This window comes from Danio rerio, chromosome 14 (genome assembly GCF_052040795.2).
Source record: "Danio rerio strain M-AB ecotype USA chromosome 14, GRCz13ab, whole genome shotgun sequence".
NCBI lineage: Eukaryota > Metazoa > Chordata > Actinopteri > Cypriniformes > Danionidae > Danio > Danio rerio.
This window is the reverse complement of record NC_141034.1, coordinates 10,125,759-10,147,952: the sequence shown is the minus strand read 5'-3', so window position 1 is coordinate 10,147,952 and position 22,194 is coordinate 10,125,759. Positions and strand designations below refer to the sequence as shown.

General features: G+C 36.0%; 1 protein-coding gene and 1 long non-coding RNA gene across 3 annotated transcripts; one reads left to right on the top strand and one right to left on the bottom strand.

The window, feature by feature from the left end:
* Positions 1-191: 191 nt before the first annotated feature.
* atoh8 (atonal bHLH transcription factor 8) lies at positions 192-15,240 on the top strand. Of its 2 annotated transcripts, none has more exons than NM_001079991.2 (3): positions 192-1,072; positions 5,908-6,099; positions 14,253-15,240. In NM_001079991.2, exons 1-3 carry the CDS (start codon positions 470-472, stop codon positions 14,256-14,258), a joined length of 801 nt encoding a protein of 266 aa, NP_001073460.2. In that variant the 5' UTR covers positions 192-469; the 3' UTR covers positions 14,259-15,240. The 2 variants fall into 2 exon arrangements, 1 of the variants encoding a protein (NP_001073460.2); XR_015506836.1 differs by lacking the exon at positions 14,253-15,240 and adding an exon at positions 9,640-10,527 and having other exon boundaries at positions 249-1,072; positions 5,908-9,219.
* LOC147833866 (uncharacterized) lies at positions 998-4,235 on the bottom strand. The gene is made up of 2 exons (XR_015507236.1): positions 2,194-4,235; positions 998-1,392 (listed from the first exon to the last, which is right to left on the bottom strand). It is a non-coding gene; the product is annotated as an uncharacterized LOC147833866 (long non-coding RNA).
* Positions 15,241-22,194: the final 6,954 nt, after the last annotated feature.

Sequence of the window (22,194 nt, the reverse complement as noted above, 5' to 3'; positions counted from 1 at the left end):
TGTATGTATATATATTGTATGCATTTGTTTATTTATTTATTCATTCCTTCATTCATTCATTAGAAATGTGTGGACAGAATGCTTTCATTGGTAATGTGTCAGGTCCTCTTGGAGGGTTTATTTTGGGCGGTCTCTCGGCGCTGACTTATCTCACCAACAGGGGCTTCTGTGTTAACTGAGGCTAAATAAACACAGATGAACCGTCGAGCACATTCACAAAAATGTCCTGGCAATGTCTGCCTGACTTCACAAGACTCTTGGAAACCACAGGAGAAGCACGTCACCTCAGAAATACACTGACATGGAGTTTTAAACAAGCGAAGCAGACATGCTCCTTCCAGAAGACTTCACTGCAGCTGACCGAGCGCTCGTTTGACACTTACAGCGCGCTTCAGCTCTGATTCAACATTTTTTTCTTCATCTTTTACTTTTTTTTAACTGGACTTATTAGTCAGGCTGGACATCCGAAATGAAGAACCCACATCTAAACAGTCCCTGCAAGATCCTGAACACGGTGTCAGGAGACAAGAAGATGAAACGGAAAGCACGAGAGCCAATTAAGCATGTCAGTGAGGATCATTACCCTTACTTTAAACTCTACAAAAACCCGCATCTAATGGCAGAGACACTTGGAGACGGTAGTCCGCAAGAAACGCACAGGTCTGAAATCATCACGTCGAGGGATGACAGTGTCAGAAACGACGTTTTGAATACGGCCGTAGACATGAGGATTAACACCATAACTGCAGCAGAAGTACCTGACTCGAAATTAAGATCCGTCTCCGAAAAGACTGTCAACAGCAAAATAGTTCAGGCAAGTCCTCAAGTGTCTGTTTTGAGCGCTCCGCAGGTTTTTCCTTTGGAGCGGGTTGTGTTGTCTCAGCGCGCAGCCTCTCAGGCGCCTGCAGGCGGGAGCGAGCGCGCGGAGTCGCCTAGGAAACGCGCTGGAGAGCCGTCTGGCGTCGTCACGGAGATCAAAGCCATTCAGCAGACTCGGAGGCTACTGGCGAACGCGCGCGAGAGAACGCGCGTGCACACCATCAGCGCAGCCTTCGAGGCGCTCAGAAAGCAGGTAAATTCCCACGGGCCACATTGATTCGGTGTTGTATGAAGTGCAACAGGATGAATGTTCTCATAAATTCTGAAGGTTCTGGCAGTGGCTTTAGCTGAAACCGCTGAAGAAAGAAGGATAGAGGAATAGGTGGAGTGTAATGTATCCAAGCCTGCGAATAAACACAAAGGAATGTATACACGAAACTTTACTTCTCATGAAGTTTCTCCAAGGAAGTAAAGAAGTAAACAAACTTATAACTTCCCCAATTAGCTTCTTACACAGCAAGAAGGATTTGAGCTGTTTTGATGGAGAGGTTTTATACCTGTGAATCTGTAGTGCTGGCCAACTTTTTATTGTGATTAATCGCATCCAAATTAAAAGTTTATTTTGACATATGTGTGTATTATATATATTTACTATGTATATGTGATACACATACAGTTGAAGTCATAATTATTAGCCCCCCTTTGAATTATTATTATTCTTTTATATTTCCCAAATGATGTTTAACAGAGCAAGGAAAATTTCACAGTATGTCTGATAATATGTTTCCTTCTGGAGAAAGTCTTATTTGTTTTATTTCGGCTAGAATAAAAGCAGTTTTTAATTTTTTAAACGCCATTTTAAGGACAAAATTATTAGCCCCTTTCAGCTATATCTTTTTTCAATAGTCAGAACAAACCATCGTCATACAATAACTTGCCTCATTACCCTAACCTGGCTAGTTAACCTAATTAGCCTAGTTAAGCCTTTAAATGTCACTTAAAGCTGTATAGAAGTGTCTTAAAACATATCTAGTCAAATATTATTTACTGTTATCATAGCTAAGATAAAATGAATCAGTTATCAGAAATGAGTTATTAAAACTATTATGTTTAGAAATGAGTTGAAAAAAATCCTCTCACTGTCAAACAGAAATTGGGGACAAAAATACACAGGGGGTGAGGGGGGATGGGTAATAATTCTGACTTCAACTGTATAAAAAAGTTGTTACATGTTCAAATGTATAATATTTATCAAATACACACACACACACACACACACACACACATATATATATATATATATATATATATTTCTCAAATATATTCATGCATATGTGTATTTATATATAATACAAATATACACAGTACACACACATATATTATGTTAATACAAACTTTTATTTTGGATGTGATTAATCGTGATTAGTTTTTGCCGAGCACTACTTGTGAGCAGTGTTGGGGGTAACACATTACAAGTAACGCAAGTTATGTAATAGTATTACTTTTTGAGTATTACTAGTTGAGTATTACTCATTAATTTTCAAAAATAAGTAATAATATTTCAGTTACTTTTCTGAAAATGTGACGAGAGTTACTTTAGTTTAATTAATTAGCTTTTAAAAAATAAATTGCTGAAGTAAAATTAAAGTAGTCACAATGAATAATGACGAAAAAAGGAAAAGGGGAATATAGTCTCAGTGAACAGTGATTTTACTTAAGACAAATACTATAATAGTATAGCACACAAGTTGCTTTAAGCTTTCAATAATCTGTAAATACGGCATGCACAGCTCTGGGGTCAGGACGTTCTCAGATAAGATTATACTATAATATTATTTTTATGTGTTTTTTAAAGGTAAATGAAGGTTATAGAGTGTGCTGCTTATTGCAGAAATCCTCTATTAAAAACAAAAAAGTTATGAAAGAAATTAAGCCTCAGCCATGCCAGAAAAAGTAACATAATAAGTTACGTACTATAAAAAGTAACTAAGAAATGCAACTAGTTACTTTTTTGGGGAGTAACTCAATATTGTAATGCATTACTTTCAAAAGTAACTTTCTTCAACACTGCTTATGAGTACTAAACTGAGCTGAGTACAAAAAAGTACAAATCAACATGAAGAGAGTCATAAATCATCAGTGTCTTTGCTAGGTAGACAAATAAATGGCAGATAGAACAGTCAAAATGTTGAATTATCGGATTGCTTGCGTGCGTTTTAATTCTTCTTTATTTACTGATATATTTTTTCTGTCAGTGTAGTATTCACAGTATGTTGGAAAAGACTTTTGATGATTCATTAGTTGTGTTTTATTATTTATTTTGTGAAAGATAGTAGAAACTTTAGTCAAACTTTATACTGAATATCACAGTACTAACTAAAAAGACTATACTTTTTATTATGAACATAAATCAGTCTGAAATAGCTAGTATATTTCACAAACACTTCCACAACAAAATGACAACAGCTAATCAGGCTTAAAATGAACATTTGAGTAATCACTATTTTAAAATTGCAATCAACCGGAAGCTGCCATCATCATTTTTTTGTTTTGTATTATGACGCAGTTCCTAGAGAAACTGAATTTTGGATGAGCAAACAGTAGGCGTGGCTTGTTTTTTCCAGTGAGAGCTGAGTGGATGTTGTAATGTAGCCATTTCATTCAGAAAGATCGGGAAAGGGGGTTTTAGAAGAGTTATTACAACCTAACAGGCTCCTCCTTTTCACCATTTCTGTTTGTTGTCAAAACTGACAGTTGGAGGGGCGGGGTTAAGCATGATAGCCACGCCCATTATCTCAAAGTCATCAGATAATTTAACTGAAAACAAACTGGAAGTGCATTTTCATATTTAAATTGAAGATTAGAAGGGAAAAGCATTTTTTTTTCTTAATGACATGCACAGATGAATTGTTCACCACAAAAATAGCAATGTGAGCTAACAAAATCATATGGTTAATAATAACATATGATTAATTTTGATTTATATAATTCAGTATTGCATAAATGAATCAAAATTAGATTGGAACACCTTATTAAATATTATTTATGAATAAAAAAATTTATAATTTAGTCTAAACAACTTCTGCATGTCTGGTGAATGAACGGTCCTGTTTTTGTTTATTCAGCATATGGCATCTCACTATATGGCACCATACACTTCATCTCCAGAGCTGCCTTAAGAATCATTTCTTTGATTTATTTGAAAAATACAAACAAACACAGTGCTCTGCATATATGAGTAGACCACTCACAAATCTATCTTTTAATTTCTTACTTTTAATAGGAAGCTATACAATATTATATTTGTGCATATACATTAGATTAGTCGGTACTGAAGCCAAATCTGGAGCCAATCTAAAAAACAAAATAACTTACTATAAAAGTCCAAAAACAAATACACACAAATGTATATGTTTAAGAAAAATATTAAATACTAATATAAATAAGAAGTAAAATCAAGAGAAGAAAAAAAAGGAAAAAATGTAGTTGCAATATTGTAGGTTGTAATTTTTATTTTGCAATATTTTGCTTGCATTTAATTGTATTATCTTTCAATTTCTATATATGTTTGGTGACTAAAATGTTATTTTTTGTTTAAATGCACCAAAAAAACATTGTCTACATTCACTGAAAAATGGAGAAAAATATTAATTTTCAAAATGGGGTGTATTCAATTATGCTGAGCACTGTATTTACAAATACTGTTTAGACCTAAAGTAATTACAGATTGCAATTTCCAAAGTAATAATAATAATAATAATAATAATAATAATAATAATTAAACATTTTCAAAACAATAATCAATTATTTATTTCCCGCTGCTCACATTGTTCATTCTGAGTTTCTAAAAATGCATAAATTTATACATAACATTTTGTAGATGTCATTTTAATTATATACATTTTTATTTATGTAGTACACTGTAAAAAAATATCTATGGTAAAAAAAAAAAAAAACTGGCAGCTGTATTTGTCTGAATTCAACCATTAAAAAATATGATAAAAACTGTAAAATAATTTTCTACATTTTATGGTAAGTTACCAAACTTTATTGATTCACAGCGTTAATTAACCAATATATCATAATAATAAATGTAACAAAAAAAGGCTAATATACATAAGTGATGAGAAAACATTGAAAATAACTAATGGTAACAAAAATATATATATATATTATTCAATATTCATAGCCCAGGGGTATGAATAATTTTGGGCTTGACTATAAATATATACAGTCATGCCCGAAATTATTCATATAGGCATGACTATATCAGTTGAAGTCAGAATTATTAGGCCCCGAGTTTTTTTATATTTTAAATATTTCCTAAATGACAGTGCACAGAAATTTTCACAGTATGTCTAATAATATTTTTTTCTTCTGGAGAAAGTCTTATTTGTTTTATTTCAGCTAGAAAAAAAAAGCATTTTTTAATTTTTAAAACACCATTTTAAGGTAAAAATTATTAGCCCCTTTAAGCTATATTTTTTTCTCGATAGTCGACAGAACAAACCATTGTTATAGAATAACTTGCCTAATTACCCTAACCTGCCTAGTTAACCTAATTAACCTAGTTAAGCCTTTAAATGTCACTTTAAGCTGTATAGGAGTGTCTTAAAAATATCTAGTAAAATGTTATTTACTGTCATCATGGCAAAGATAAAATAAATCAGTTATTAGAGATGAGGTATTAAAACCAATAAGTTTAGAAATGTGTTGAAAAAATCTGCTCTCCAATAAACAGAAACTGGGGAAAGAAATAAACAGGAGGCTAATAATTCAGGGGGGCTAATAATTCTGACTTCAACTGTATAAAGAAAATTACTATTACTATACTATTAACCAGGTTACAGTTTTTATGATTAAAAACACAGTATTTTTAACAGTGCATGCAAGCCTTTTAATGGATCAAATTAATTGTAACTAATAAAATGGATTCAGGAAAAAATAAAATGTGTCTGAATTAAGGAAAAGAAAACTTTGTATTTCTCAGCTCGCATATAGGAGTTAATTTTATATTTTATAATCACAATTTCTAATAATCACAAGCTGCATTTTCTCACGTGATGACCCTTTGATCTACTTTTACAGGTACCCTGCTACTCTTATGGGCAGAAGCTTTCCAAGCTGGCTATATTAAGAATAGCTTGCAACTACATACTGTCCCTTGCTCAGCTTGCAGACCTGGACTATACACCAGACCACCGCAACATGAGCTTCAGAGAGTGTGTGGAGCAGTGCACTAGAACTCTACAGGCAGAGGGTCGCTCCAAGAAGAGGAAGGTAAACAGTGAATAATTATAGACTGCTTAACAGAGCTGATTCTGTATTCTTAGACGTAATTCTGTCATCCATTAGTTATTTTTCAACAAGGAGGAATAGTAGCCAAAGCAAAACATACATTATGCATATACATGCCAATTAGAGAGAGTTTCCCTTTTGCCTAATAATGATCCTATTAAATGAAATTATCATCAACTTTTGTCAGAGACAGCACTGGGTGTCCCGCCAGCTTCTTTTTTTTCTCCCTCCACTATGCTGAGAAAGCATCCCGGGTGAATAAATGGAGTGATTGATGTGTTTTTGTAGGGAGTTTTATGACACAGTCATCTATGCAGTCCCAATTTCCTGTAGCGCTATCCTATATCAACATGTGTGTGTTCCCTTGGTAAGGATGGTCGTTGTGCTCGGGGTTTATGTACAGCTAACCACACATTTTCCATCATCCTTTTCTTAGGAAAGTATGAACATTTATAATTAATAACCATGCAGTAGTGACAAATCCAATCTAAAAGTGCTTATGCAGGTAGTGCATGGTTGCAGGGTGTCCGCTGGGTCTTAAAAAGTCTTTAAAAAGTATATTTTTGGCCGGAAATTCACTAAAATATTGTGTTAAATCATTTTAAACAGGTCTTAATTTTGTTTTATCCAAGTAAAGCTACTCAATCGAACCGACATCCATCCAATGACCAACAATACATTTCAATAAAACTGTTTTTTTTTTTAATAATTATTGCAAAGAGAAACAATTGACAACATATATTACACATTTTTACAGCAAAATCCCCAAATTAAATTTCCCAATCAGGTATGTAAACAAAAAACAATTACACAATTCCTCATGATAATACCAGGCCATTAGAAAAAGTCTTTAAACCCGTTAAAAGGGGCTTAAAAATCTTATATTTGACTTGATGAAACCTGTAGAAACCCTGGGTCTGTTCACCTCCAGAATGAAAATTTCCTTTACTGACCTCCTTGTCACCAGAGATGTTCATTTCTTTATTTCCTCAGCAGCAAAGAAGGTTTTGTATTGAAAACAATAGTTGTCTTGATACAGTGGGCGTCTATGGTGCTCAGTTGTTTATTATAAATACAGTTGAAAAAAATATTATCCCCCTGTGAACTTATTTAAAGGTGCAGTAGGTGATTGTCTTCAGAAACATGTTTTGTTATGCTGGTTGAAAGTTTCTTTACATTCCAATGGTGATGATTAAAGTAAATGATCTAAATGTGTTTATATGTATTTTTATATTCTGGGTAAGGCATAAGACTAAAAAATGTTCATCCACTTAAAAATTTTGGTCTGACAATTCCCATAATTCTGATAAGTTGCCCAAACTGTCTGTCAACAAATGTAGATGTGTATATCAGTGCACCTGTTCATGCAGACCCGCCATTAGCGCGTGCACACAAGAGAGATAGAGTGACAGTGGTAAAAACAAATGCTGAATAAAAACTTTTTAAACTCCTGAATCAATATTGGAGTTACTTTTGTACGCTGGAGGAAAAGATAACACCATGGCTGAAGTATTTCTTTTAGACAGATAATGTTCTGTTTTAACCCTATTTTAGTCACGCAGAGCTGATGTAGATTGTGTTGGTTTTATGAATGGGTCACACTTTACAATAAGGTTCATTAGTTAATGCTAATTAATGCATTTACTAAGATGAACAAACAATAAACAATACATTTACTACTCTATTTGTTCATGTTAGTTAACGTTAGTTAATGAAAATACAGTAGTTCATTATTAGTTCATGTTAACTAATGGTGCATTAACTAATGTTAACAAGCATGGACTTGAATGTTAATAATGCATTAGTAAATAAGTTTAATTATGATTATTAAATGCTGTACATGTGTTGTTCATGATTAGTTCATGTTAGTAAATGCATTAACTAATGAACCTTATTGTAAAGTGTTACCAATGAATGTGTTATATGCACACAAGTGTTGTTCAGCCACTGAAATCTTCTGACGAATGATTGATGTGACTATTTTGAATTTCATAAATGAACTTTTACAGCATACAGCATGACAACGCGCTTCATATATTGTTTACCATGCTACTCTGAATATTTGCTCTAAAATAGCATGTACAGTTGAAGTTTTGATTAGCCCCACTTTGAATTTTTATCTCTTTTTTTAATATTTTCCAAATGATGTTTAATAGAGCAAGGAAATTTTCACATTATGTCTGATAATATTTTATTCTTCTAGAGAAAATCTATTTGTTTTATTTTAACTAAAATAACAGCAGTTTTAAAATTTTTAAACACCATTTTAAGGACAAATTATTAGCCCCTTTAGGCAATTTTTTTCCGATAGTCTACAGAACAAACCATCATTATACAATAACTTGCCTAATTACCCTAACCTGCCTAGTTAAACTAATTCACCTAGTTAAGCCTTTAAATGTCACTTTAAGCTGTATAGAAGTGTCTTGAAAAATATCTAGTTAAATATTATTTACTGACATCATGGCAAAGATAAAATAAATCATTTATTAGAAATGAGTTATTAAAACTATTATGTTTAGAAATATGTTGAAAAAAAATCAGCTTTCTGTTAAACAGAAAACTGGTAAAAATAAACAGGGGGGCTTAATAATTCAAGGGGGCTAATAATTTTGACTTCAACTGTAAGCGGCTTAGTAATAAGTGTAATTCCTCCACTCCACAGGCCAGCAACTTAAAACGTGCTAGATATAACACAGTTTTCGTTTAGAATTGCTGTCATCTTTAAAGATGCGCATTCGTAATTTCAGGAGGCGTGGCTTTGAACGGCAGGGGAGGGACTGTGTTTTCAAAGATATTATGCTAATGGATAACATTTTGTCAGATCACCTACTGCACCTTCAATATTTCCCAAGTGATGTTTAACAGAGAGACATTTTAAAAAATAGTTTTACTAATTCCTAATAATTCATTTAATTTGTTGTCATCGTAATGAGAGTACATAATATTTTACTGGTTATTTTGCAAGATGCTCGTGTTCAGCTTAAAGTGCAATTTAAGGGCTTAACTAGGCTTATTAGGCCAAGTTCGGTTAATTTGCCAAGTCATTAGACTGCCAAGGAATTGTCCTGGAGCCAATCAAAAAAAAGATATACATATACAGTTAAAGTCAAAATTATTAGCCCCCTTTTGAATTTTTTTCTTTATTAAATAATTAATAATTAATTATTATTTAAAAATAATTTTTTTCTTTATAATAAAAAAAACATTTCAAGGTCAAAATTATTAGCCCACTTAAGCTATATATGTTTCAATAGTTTACAGACCAAACATCGTTATACAATACCTTGCCTAATTACCCTAACCTGCCTAGTTAACCTAATTAACCTAGTTAAGCCTTTAAATGTCACTTTAAACTGTATAGAAGTGTCGTGAAAAATATCTAGTCAAATATTATTTACTGTCATCATGACAAAGATAAAAAAAAATCAGTTATTAGAAATGAGTTATTAAAACTATTATGTTTAGAAATGAGCTGAAAAATCTTCCCTCCATTAAACAAAAATTAGGGGAAAAAAAAAGGGGGTTAATAATTCTGACTTCTACTATATATATCTGACTTTCACCAGAAAAAATAACATAGGGAATACTGTGAAATATGGGAATTATTTTGGGGCAAAAAGAATAATTATAATAAATAAATATTACAATAAAACAATTTGACACAAGCAGCACTGGAACTGCAGCCGCAATTCAAACCATTGATCCCGGAAAGCTTTTCTCAAAAACCTTAATTTGATTAGGACTGTAAAAACAATGACAATCACAATCTTGGATCGACAACATTGTAAAAATGGAAACGTTTATCGTGGAAGTGGAAACGAATCCAATAAAAGTTCTTCAGAAGCACAACAAGTTCTGTGCAAAGGAAGGCAGCCCCGCATCTCCATGCTAGCTAATAACGTTCCTTCAGCAAAGCGTGTTGAAAAGGAAGCGGGCCCAGCACCTCCCCCTCCCCCCCGTCAGAGCCAGACACCAGATGTTCGCAACACTAGTTGGGAAGTCCTGCTGGCGCCACTCAGGGCAGAGGGCAGAGGGAAGGCACGCGAGCTGGAACCCAGAGAACTCACTCACTACAGGAATTGGCACATTCCCCAGCGCGGTCTTGGCTGACTCCCCAGTTCTCCCTTGGCCATCTGTTCCAAAAAAACACTTTGAAATAAAAAAAACACACCGATCATCACTCTCTTAGGATACGGCTCCAAAGAGCAGCTGTTACAGAGGCGAGGGGGAAACAGGAGGAGGGTTTGGAGGAGGGGCACCGTCCAAGAAAGAAATCCCTTTGTCAAGTAGAGCCAGTGAGTCTGAAGGGAAAAATGTTTTGGCAAAAGCAGGCTGATGAAAAGCAACGAGTGAACATGGAAATGTGCGCCAGTGTTGCAATTCTCCAACATTTTTCAGAAAGTACATAAAAAAAATAGACAACTCAGGGTGTTAGAGCTAGATAAAACTAAAACCATAAATATAATTCACTGTTCTTGCATGAAATAAAATGCAAGTTTTAAATTCATTCGTTCATTTTCTTTTCAATTTAGTTTAGTTATTTATCAGGGGTCACCACAGCGGAAGGAACCTCCAACTCATCCAGCATATATTTACGCAGCGGATGCCCTTCCAGCTGCAACCCAACACTGGGAAACACCCATACACTCTCACATTCACACTTATACACTACAGCCAACATAGTTTATTCAATTCACCTAGTGCATGTCTTTGGACTGGGGGAAACCGGAGCACCCGGAGGAAACCCACGCCAACACGGGGAGAACATGCAAACTCCACACAGAAATGCCAACTGACCCAGAAGGGGCTCGAACCAGGGACCTTTATGCTGTGAGGTGATGGTGCAACCCACTGCGCCACCGTGACACCAAGTTTCAAGTTCATTCATTTGCTTTTCAACTTAGCCCCTTTATTACTCTGGGGTTGCCTCAGCGCAATGAACCGCCAACTTATCCAGCATATGTTTTACGCAGCGGATGCTTCAAATGATTAAAATAAAAATAAATGACATCTATAAACAGTTGAAGGAAAACTTAACCCCGCTGAGAAAAATGTAAATTATTGTCAATTATTTTCCCAAGATACAGAGTATATTAAAAACACAATAGTGTAAATAGCACTTAGTAATTTTGTCATTGACATAATGACAGTACATAATATTTTACAGCTTATTTATTCAGCTTAAAGTGCTAATATATGTGTGAATGCGAGTGTATGGGTGTTTCCCAGTTCTGGGTTACTGCTGGAAGGGCAACTGCTGTGTAAAACATACGCTGGATAAGTTGGTGGTTCATTTCGCTGTGGCGACCCCTGATAAATCCCTTGCAGGCACAGGACGTCAACATGACGACATATATTGAGAGTGTACCCCTACGTCATGGGGACGTTGGATTTTGTTTGGAAATTAAAATCAGATTGACGTCAGAACTCAAAGTCAGGCCGATGTCAATGTCCAACGTCCAACCTAAAATCAACCAAATATCAACGTCTAATCATGTTACACCTTGACGTTGTGTGTACGTATGACATCTATCAGACGTTGGATTTTGCTCACTTTCCAACACAACCTAACATCAACCAAATATCAGCGTAATTTGATGTCGTTATTGGATGTCAAAATAACGTTGTCCTTAGACTAGGCATGGGCCGGAATAAGATTCTAACGGTATGATAACCTTGGATAAAATGATCATGGTTTCACGGTATTGTAATAACTGCTCTAAAATATATTCTTTTTAAATGTCTGGGCAAAAAACAAGAACTTTTTTTTGTCCGATTTGAACACAAAGGCTGCATGCCAAATTGCATACTTCACTATATAGTACGCTAAAAACAGTATGCGAGCCAAGTAGTATGTCCGAATTCATAGAAATTGAAAAACAGTATGTGAGAACCAGTGCTTAATTTGTGAATTGCGAGGTCTCGGAACAGATCAGGGTAAAGGATCCAGCATGTTAGCCGAGGATAGAGAGGTGTGGCTCACGAAAGTGTAGAGTGGGGAGTCGGGGTGTTGGTGGTTGGTGCTGTGGATGGCGGAGTAGTGTCGCTTACGAAAGTGAGCGGGGCGTGGGTGTCAGGGTGAAAAGTGAAGAGGGTTGGGGAGTCGCAGAAGAAAATGAACAGCGGACGGGGGAGGGCAGTTGAGGAGGGGTATTGGTAAAATAAGGTGCCGGATCAGATTTAAGCTGATTTAACAAATTAAGCCCTGATGAGAAGTACTTGGATGACCTACTAATTCCGGTGATATTCTGAAGTGCATATGCGATGGACGCTAAGCTATCCCATGATGCACTACAAGAGAATTCATAAATGGGAGTGTAGCGAGTGTATCACGTTATCATGGTAAAATGGCGGATGTTGTACATCTGAGCTCCATTAATACTTCTCACATTCATACTTTATAGAGAATAGTATGTTTCTATCGGTCAAGTAGTAAATTTAAATTCAAATGCAGTACCTACTGAGTAGTGCGGGATTTTGGACACAGCCAATATATTTTATTCTGAGAAACATTTAAAATATTTCGAAACAGTAAACATGTCAGGCTAAATAATTCAAATAAATCACTGACTCTCCTGTCTTCACTGGTTTCCAAAGACATTTTTCTTTACAATTTGAAACGGCTTTGCTGTTTTCCTAAACAACAAACCAAAATATCTTACACATACCTTAGGAACGGTATAACAGAAAATAGTGGTGATTTTAAAACCTTCACTTTTTCAATATATAATTTCAAAATAGTCATAATCTCATGCCTACTTTTGACGCTGGCTAGACATTGAATTTTGGTCATCTGATGTCATGTCCTAAATCTAACCTAATATTAACGTCTTATGATGTTGTGTGCCTGCTGGCTAAGGGACTAAGCCAAAGTAAATTAAATAAAGGTTAATGAGTTTTAGTTAGCAAATCAGGTTAATTAGGCAAGTCATTGGGCAAAGTATGTATTTGAGGGGGGCAATAACAATTATTTATTATTATTTTTTATAGCCATTTATCAGCCAAACTAAAAAAAAAAAAAATGACTTTCTCCTAAAGATAAAAAGGAAATATTGTGAAATTCTCTCCTGCTCCCTCCTCTTTAACAACACTTGTGAAATATTTGAAAACGTGTCTAGATATATTATCTAAATGGTTATAATTTTAACTAAAATACACTTACCGGACACTTTATTAAGTACACCTGTCCAACTACTGGTTAACGCAAATTTTTAATCAGCCAATCACATGGCGGCAACTCAGTGCTTTTAGGCATGTAGACATAGACCACAGGTGTCAAACTCAGTTCCAAAAGGGCCGCAGCTCTGCACAGTTTAGTTTCAACCCTAATAAAACACACCTGATCAAACTAATTGAGCCCTTCAGGCTTGTTTGAAACCTACAGGTAAGTGTGTTGGAGCAGGGTTGGAACTAAACTGTGCAGGGCTTCGGCCCTCCAGGGATTGAGTTTGACACCCCTGACATTGACGATCTGCTGCAGTTCAAACCAAGCATCAGAATGGGGAAGAAGGGTGATTTAAGTGACTTTGAACGTGGCATGGTTGATAGTGCCAGACTGGCTGGTCAAAGTATTTCAGAAACGGCTAATCTACTGGGATTTTCACGCACAACCATCTCTAGGGTTTACAGAGAATGGTCTGAAAAAAAAAATAATTTAGTGAGCACCAGATATCAATCCAATTGAGCACCTTTGGTATGTGCAGCTGACAAATCTGCAGCATCTGCGTGATGCTATCATGTCAATATGGAATATTTCCAGTACCTTGTTGAATCTATGCCATGAATGATTAAGGTAGATCTGAAGGGGATCCAACTAGGTGTCCTGACATTTCATCCAACCCATCAAATTATGCTACCAACACTGTACTTGAATAGTTCTGAGGTTGAGGTTAAGGGTTAGGTAGGTTATGATGATGTAACAGCTTCATATCACACTATTACACATTTAATTTTACACTGGTAGCAAAAACTGATGTGCTACCCACTTTTTGAATAGGAAATAGGACAAATCCACAGAACACCGGTACTAGTAAGGTGTACCTAATAAAGTGGCTGGTGAGAGTATATTTAAGTATCTAAAGTTATTCTTGACGACTAACATGTTTTTGTGTTTCTTTTGTTGTTCACAATAGGAATAAAATGAAGAAAGTCTTCTGTGAATCTGGAGAAGGAAGGACCTCGAACCATGAAGACATTTTCCCAATGAGGGTAAACCCCTATAATGAAAGTGTAAAATAGGTTTTACACTGCACTATATTGACTAAAGCTAAGGTTACTACAGCAAACTAGGTTCTGCTGTTGAACAACATTTTGCACAGCAGAAACATTTTTCAAATACAGATGACGTGAAATCGGTTTCATTTTTCAATGTTGCATGGCTGGTTGCAGCAGTCACAGACTGTCTAATTATTTGAGATTTGCAGTGTTCCTACACAGTAAAACACCTGCTTAAAATGTCCTTATCATGTGTGCATTTTTCTTTCTTTCATGTAATTCATCTTATTAAGCTATTCTTTATTGTAGCAGTTACATTATAAACACTGATATAAATGAAAACGGCATATGATGAACTGAAAACTGTCTCCCATTTGGCTTGTATTAACATTTGTTCTCGTGCTTGTAAACAGGAGTCTGTGCTTTGAAAAATGTGCGCTCTGGCTTTGCCAACCATTTGTTTATGTTAGTCTGTATTTCATAAATGTATTTACTGTCGAAATACTTCAATGTAGTGCAAGAATTCATCTTCATTACTGAGGAACTGCTTATATCAGCAATAACAAAATGTTGGTGACCTTCCAAAAACACTAAACTTCAAGAGGAAACAGACCTGGACATAATGACCTGACCTGGGATCCCTATCAGCAGGTCACACTCAGCTACAACATCAACATGAAGGATTTAGTTATGCCAAAGTCAGTATTGTGTGTTGCTCAAATAGGGTTCAAATAAAAGTTGCCAAACATGTATCGCAAACATGAGAGTCACTGCAATAATGATAGACTGTTCATGTATTTGCTTGTTTAAATGCAACTGGCAACTCTTCTTTAGGTCAACCAGTGTAAATAATGTATTTAAATGTATGCATTTGTTATGAATTAAAGCTTTACACTTTCTGTTCCACCAATGAGCCAATGATAAATGAACAGCTCTGGTTGTTGATTTTAGGTTGATTGATTCATTTTCCTTCGGTTTAGTCTCACAGCGGAATGAACCGCCAACTTATCCAACAGGCGGATGTCTTTCCAGCCGCAAGCCAGTATTGGGACCCTCCTGTACACTATCATTGACACACACTCATGCACTAAGGCCAATTTTGTTTACTCAATGCACCTATAGCGCATGTCTTTGGACTGTGGAGGAAACCCACGCAAACACAGGGAGAACATGCAAACTCCACACAGAATTCCAACTGGCCCAACCAGCGATCTTCTATCAGTGAGACGACCACTGCTAACCACTGATGTTGATTGATTTTTGAAGTAATTGTAGATATGATTGGAAATGGTTTGAATAAATGAACAGACATAAGCCTATTTCACACATACAGACCTTTCTGAAAAGGTCTGTATGTGTGAACAGGCCCTTTTTGAAAATATCAGTAAATTCGTTCCGGCTATTTTCCGGAAAGAGAAGTTGTAACATTACAAAATTTGCCGGAATGCTGCGCTGTGTGAACGCAGAAGGAAGATTGCCGGAAAGAGCCCATTCACATCTAGAACGTGCTGACATGAGACGTCTACTTTAGCCAATCGGTACAGTCAGACGCATTCACATCCGCCCGGTTCATGAAAATAAAAGCCTTTAAATATTTTCTGCTAGATGTTAGTCAGACAACGTTTCTATGTTCCTTCTTAATCCCAACTGTGTAAATAATTATCATTAAGATGCTTATGATAAGCTGTTGTTTGTTTACCTTCAAGCTCTGCTTCTTTCAGTTGCTTGACGTGTCGCGTGTGCTCGTGAAGGACTGAGCGCCAGCACACACACACATATTATGTACATCTCGACATACGAAAGTGTTTCTCTATATGTTTTCATCGAAGTTGTTCACAATACTGATCCATCCACTAAGTTTGTAATATATTCAAATATTTACAAACACAAGCCCAGTCTTTTAGAGGTCATTTCTGGTTAATGATGTCAGAATTTACTGGTATTTTGGAGTGGATGTGTGAATGGTCTTTTTCTGAAAAATTCTGCAACGTCCTTGCCTATGTGAACAGCGCTTTTTTGAATATACCGGTAAAGTCGTTCTGGAAATTTTCCGGATATTTACCGGTATCACTGTGTGAAAGGGGCTATAGACAAAACAGTGGTGTAGATGCTGATGTTTAGTGATGCATTTCTAGATCATGTCTCCTGAAATAGTTGTGAGATATTCATCTGCTTTCATTCTCCACTGAGTGATTCCTAAAGGGCTAAACCTTTAAAGGGATACTTCACCCCAAAATTAAAATTCAGTCATCGTTTTCTCACCCTTCACTTGTTCGAAACGTGTCTAAGTTTCTTTTTTTTTCTGTTTACACAAATATATTATCTTTAAAAAAATGGTTGGTTGCTGGAACAATTGGAAGTCTGTGGGTGGCAGCAACCAGCATTCTTCAAAATATCGGGGTCATGGCCTCGCACTTGAAGGTGCTGATTACATAAGGAAAACAGGCCAATATGCAAATAGCAGAGATGAAATCATGTAGTCCACAAACCAGCTAGAAATTCTGTCTATAAACATAATGAACACAACTAAAAACAAAGGGCAACCCTGCTGGAGTCCAACATGCACCGGGAACAAGAATTACCAACAGAGTATTTAAGTTCTATCAATTAGCTTGAGCACTTTGAGCCATGCTAATGCCAACATACTTTACTAACTAAGGCCCCGTTTACAATAATGCGTTTTCGTTTTAAAAACCGTAAGTTTTGCTACGGTTACGCCATCCATCCACACTACGCCAGAGTTTTCGAGCGCCGAAAACGGAGCATTTCAATTCGAAAACGCTGGAGAGGCCGTTTTCATTCTAAAACGTTGCTGCTCCTTCTCAGGCCCCGTTTACACTAATGCGTTTTAGTTTGAAAACGCATAAGTTTTGCTACGGTTACGCCATCCGTCCACACTACGCCGGAGTTCTCGAGCGCCGAAAACGGAGCGTTTCGAAAACGCTGGAGAGGCCGTTTTCATTCTAAAACCCTGCTGCTCCGTCTCAGTGTGGATGGGGAAAGACGGAGACATCTGAAAACGGAGGCGGGGCTGCAGACATTCGCCTCTCTGATTGGGGCTTTTCCTCAATATTAAGTAGCCTAACACACACAGTTCATTCCTGCATCTTCTCCGTGTAAGTTCAGACTTCGCAAGTTTGATCAAGGCTGCATCTCTTCTTCTCAGTTTGATATGGAAAACATACCGAGGACACGCGTCAATCTTCACAGGGAACAGTGTACTTTATAACTTCATTCACATCACCTTGGCTACGTTGTTTCACTTTCTCAACAATAAAATGTAAACTTGATATAAGGAACTGCCTATTTTTATTTTAATATTAACAACTAAACAGACAGCAGAAATGTTGAGGCGCCGTGCTGCATATATGAGCGTCATCTTCACTGTGTGGATATTTATAACAAAACGGAGCCGATAACAACTGTCTCCTTTCAATTTCAGTGAAAATACGAAACATACCCTCTCTTTTGCTGAATATCAGTTTTAATAATCGATAATGGCCATTATAAAAGTATAACATACAATAAGTTTATACATTATAGGAAATAAAGGCAAGCGATCAGTCAATATACAGAATGTAGGCTACGTGGTTACATTAATCATTAACTTATCTTTGCGCTCAGCCAAAACACGTTACCTGAGAACAAGTAATAGATTCCAATGACCAAAGTCAGGGAATATGTCGTTAGATAAAGACAACAAGATGAATGAAATATCACGTTTAATAAATATAGTGAGATTAGATCCAGCGGGAGATGCTTGATGAGAAGTCCGACTAGCAGAGCTTTCATCTGGGTGGGTAGACAGGCTCCAGCGATTGCCAAAGTGTGTGTGTGTGGTCACGTGATGTGCGTTTTCAGCGTTTTGGTGTGGACGGAGAGCAGTTTAGAAACGCTGGGTAAAACGCGAGTGTGGACGCGGATCGTTTTCATTCTAAAACGCCGTTTTAAAACTAAAACGCACTAGTGTAAACGGGGCCTCAGTGTGGATGGGGAAAAACGGAGACATCTGAAAACGGAGGCAAGGCTGCAGACATCTGATTGGGGCTTTTCCTCAATATTAAGTAGCTTGCACACACAGTTCAGTCTCGCATCCTCTCCCTGTAAGTTCAGACTTTGCAAGTTTGACATGGAAAACAGACCCTCGAGGACAAATCCGGTAAATCTTCAAAGGGAACAGTGTACTTTATAACGTTATTCACATCATCCTGGCTACGCTGTCTCACTTTCTCAACAATAAAATGAAAACATGATTTAAGGAACTGCCTATTTTCATTTTGATATTAACAACTTAACAGAGAGCAGAAATGCTGAGACGTCATGCGGGATCTTCACTGTAGGCATATTTATAATAAAACAGAGCCTATATAACATCACTGAATCCTTTCGTTTTAATTGAAAATACGAAACGTATCCTCTGCTTTGCTGAATGTCAGTTTTAATAATCAATAATAGCCATTATGAAAGTATAACGCACAATAAGTTTATACACGTTTACAATGTACGTGGTTACATTAATTATTAACTTATCTTTGCACTCAGCCAAAATACGTTACCTGTGAACAAGTAATCCATTCAAAAGACCAAAGTTGGGGAATATGCCGTTACATATAGACAACAAGATTAATTAAATATCACGTTTAGCAAATATAGTGAGATTAGATCCAGCGGGAGATGCTTGATGAGCAGACCGACCAGCTCTCATCTGTGTAGAAATGCTGCAGCGCTTGCCCGAGAGTGTGTGTGTCACGTGATGTGCGTTTTCAGCGTTTTGGTGTGGACGGAGAGCAGTTCAGAAACGCTGGGTAAAAAGCTAGTGTGGACGCGGATCTTTTTCATTCTAAAACTGCGTTAGTTAGTTAGTTAGTTAGTTAGTTAGTTAGTTAGTTAGTTAGTTAGTTAGTTAGTTAGTTAGTTAGTTAGTTAGTTAAAACTAAAACGCACTAGTGTAAACAGGGCCTAATTATGGACAATGTTATGGTTCATACTTTTTTAAATGCAGGACTGCGGTCTATTAATACTACAGCCAAAAAGCAACCATGACAAAGTGCAGTTTATTTCTAAACTAATTTCAAGAGGATCGCATGATTATGATTGATCACAGCTGGTCTCGCATCAGCTTCACATATTGAGCCAATCAGATGAATACTAACTCGCTATAAATAACCAGAGTTTTTCACTTCAGTCTTCTTCGTCTTGAAGAATCCCTCCTTCCACTCCTACTCCTCCACCTTCTCCTGATAGGCTAGCAAGGCGCCCAGTGGTTAGCATTGTTGCCTCACAGTGGAGTTTGCATGTTCTCCCGGTGCTCATGTGGGTTTTCCCCGGGTTCCTCTCACCATCCAAAGACACACAATAAATTTACTAATTCAAAGTGACATCATAAGAGAAACTCTTAGCCAGCTATATCTCTTAGCTATTCCTAACATATTTACAAGCAAGACCTACCACAGGAGAGCTCAAACTCCCCTCTCGCCCTTCAAATGCCAAACATGTTTTAATATCAATCATCAGTTAAGTGTGAACTCCTGAAAGCAGGTCATTTGTAATTTATGAGTGTCATTTCAGTATGAAATAGTCCCGACTCCCTCTATTTATCAGGGGTTGCCACAGCGGAATGAACCGCCAACTTATCCAGCATATGTTTTACGCAGCGGATGCTTTTCCGGCTGCAACCCATCTTTGGGAAACACCCATACATTATCATTCACACTCATACACTACAGACAATTTAGCTTACCCAATTCACCTGTACCGCATGTCTTTGGACTTGTGGGGGAAACCGGATTACCTGGAGGAAACCCATGCAAACGCGAGGAGAACATGCAAACTCCACACACTAATGCCACTGATCCAGCCGAGGCTCGAACCTGCAAGATCGCTACCCACTGCGCCACCCAAATTGATTGATGAGTTTGTAAAATATGGAGTGCATGTGAGAGACTTCACAAAATAATTAAATGTTTTAATTTAATTCAGTGTCTGGCTGATTGAAAAGATTAGTTCACCCCAAAAAAATGGAAAGTTTGTTATTAATTACTCACCTTGACGTCACTTCAATCACCTAAGACCTTCATCTGTTCATCTTCAGAACACAAATTAAGATATTTTAGACTAAATCTGAGAGGTCACTCATCCCCCATAGACAGCAAGAGTCCTGAGATGTTGAATATCCACAGTTGTAATCATATGAAGCTCCAAGAACACTTTAGTGAAGCAAAAATAAATCTCAAGGATTGGAAAAAAGGTAATTAACAGAACTTTATTTTTGACTAAACTAGCCCTTTACTGCTTGCTTACTTTCGTTGCATGGTTTAAGGTTGTTCCTCAGGTGCTCTCCACCTGGCCACTGCCACTAAAATGAATGTAAAACCACAAAAACAGTGGGAAAAAAAAAGTAAAAACAGTAAAAAATTCTTGAAAATCACTCTTACACCAATGGCATTAATAGGAATTATAGGCTAACTCAGCTGAAATCGCATGTAGTGAAGATTAAGCCTGTCCTCCTTTACTTTATCAGCCATTCACTGTGCCCGACATAATGTACTTGATGGACAACGAAAACAGTGTTGCTAACTATTTCCAATGAAAAGTAGCTAAAGCCTGCCCGAAATGTAGTTAAATGTTGTCAGATGACGTCACGCACTAATTTGCATATCAGTGACATCATTATGTAGTATCTGACAAGCGTAAGCCTTCCACAGTCAGAAAACTTGTTTGGATTTCTCTAATAGATAAAATTAATTTTAAAAAGCTGGGCTCTTATCATATGAATGTTGTGTTCCCAACAAAGATAAAGAATTACATTTAAAAGCGTTGCACAATATCTACCCCAAAAATGCTATCTAAATTCTAAATCTAAATTCGGTAATCAAATTGTGTCTTCTTTAACTCAAACATCGAATCGATTAATCAGATTTTGCCCACATGTTAAAGTGTTTTGGTCTGATTTATTTTTCAAAATGTAAGTTTAACATTGATTTTTCCATGTGTGATATAATTTGTTTCTTTTCTCATGACAGACATAACCGAATTTAAAGGCAATTTATTTATTTTATTGGGTAAATATTATATTCACAAATGTAAATTTTCTTCACCATTACCTTAGTTGCAAAATTTTCTTTGTGACTTAAATTGTTTAATTACTACTTTACAAAATACAAAAAAAAACTGATATTTTATAAGGACTTTGTAAATATAATTTTATTTGATAATTTGCCTCTGTACTCTGTTTTTTATTATGATATTTTATTATTATTTATTATTATTATTCATTTTACTCGTTTATTATTGTACTTGATGTCATCCTTTGTTATAGTTAATGTTTGTATAGTTAAAACACAATAAAAAAATGTAATAAAAAATTCCGATATTGAAAATACAGAAAGCCTTCCATAGTCATGTCTGTACTCTCTGAGGCGCCGTGTATTATATTATTTTAAAACATTACATCTAGATGCACAATAAATAGGTCCTAATTAACATATTTTTTTTGCGTGATGATGCCATTGCTTAATCTCAACTCAAAACTACATCTTTATGTAGTATACAAAATAATTAATGTTATCTCAAATTGACTGGCCATCTCAGCAAAAACATTATTTGAAATATGTCCATTTAGATTTTTATGTATATATAACTAAAATGCAAACACTTTTTGATAAGAATTGTTTTTTATTTTTAAATATAACACTGATAATGAAGAGTCACGTTCTTTTAAACAGTCACAACTTGTGCACTTACTCTTTTTAACTTGTGAAATTAACACATTTGTAAAAGTGACAACAATTATAGCACTATTGGAATTTATTGTTTCCTAAATTACCAACAATTAAAAATCTGAGCTGAAGCCTGCAACCA

Bases quoted from the DNA above. Each gene is read 5' to 3' on its own strand.
- atoh8 (NM_001079991.2), top strand. From the start codon at position 470: ATGAAGAACCCACATCTAAACAGTCCCTGCAAGATCCTGAACACGGTG. The intron at 1,073-5,907 runs GTAAATTCCCAC...CTACTTTTACAG, and splicing joins TCGAGGCGCTCAGAAAGCAG to GTACCCTGCTACTCTTATGG.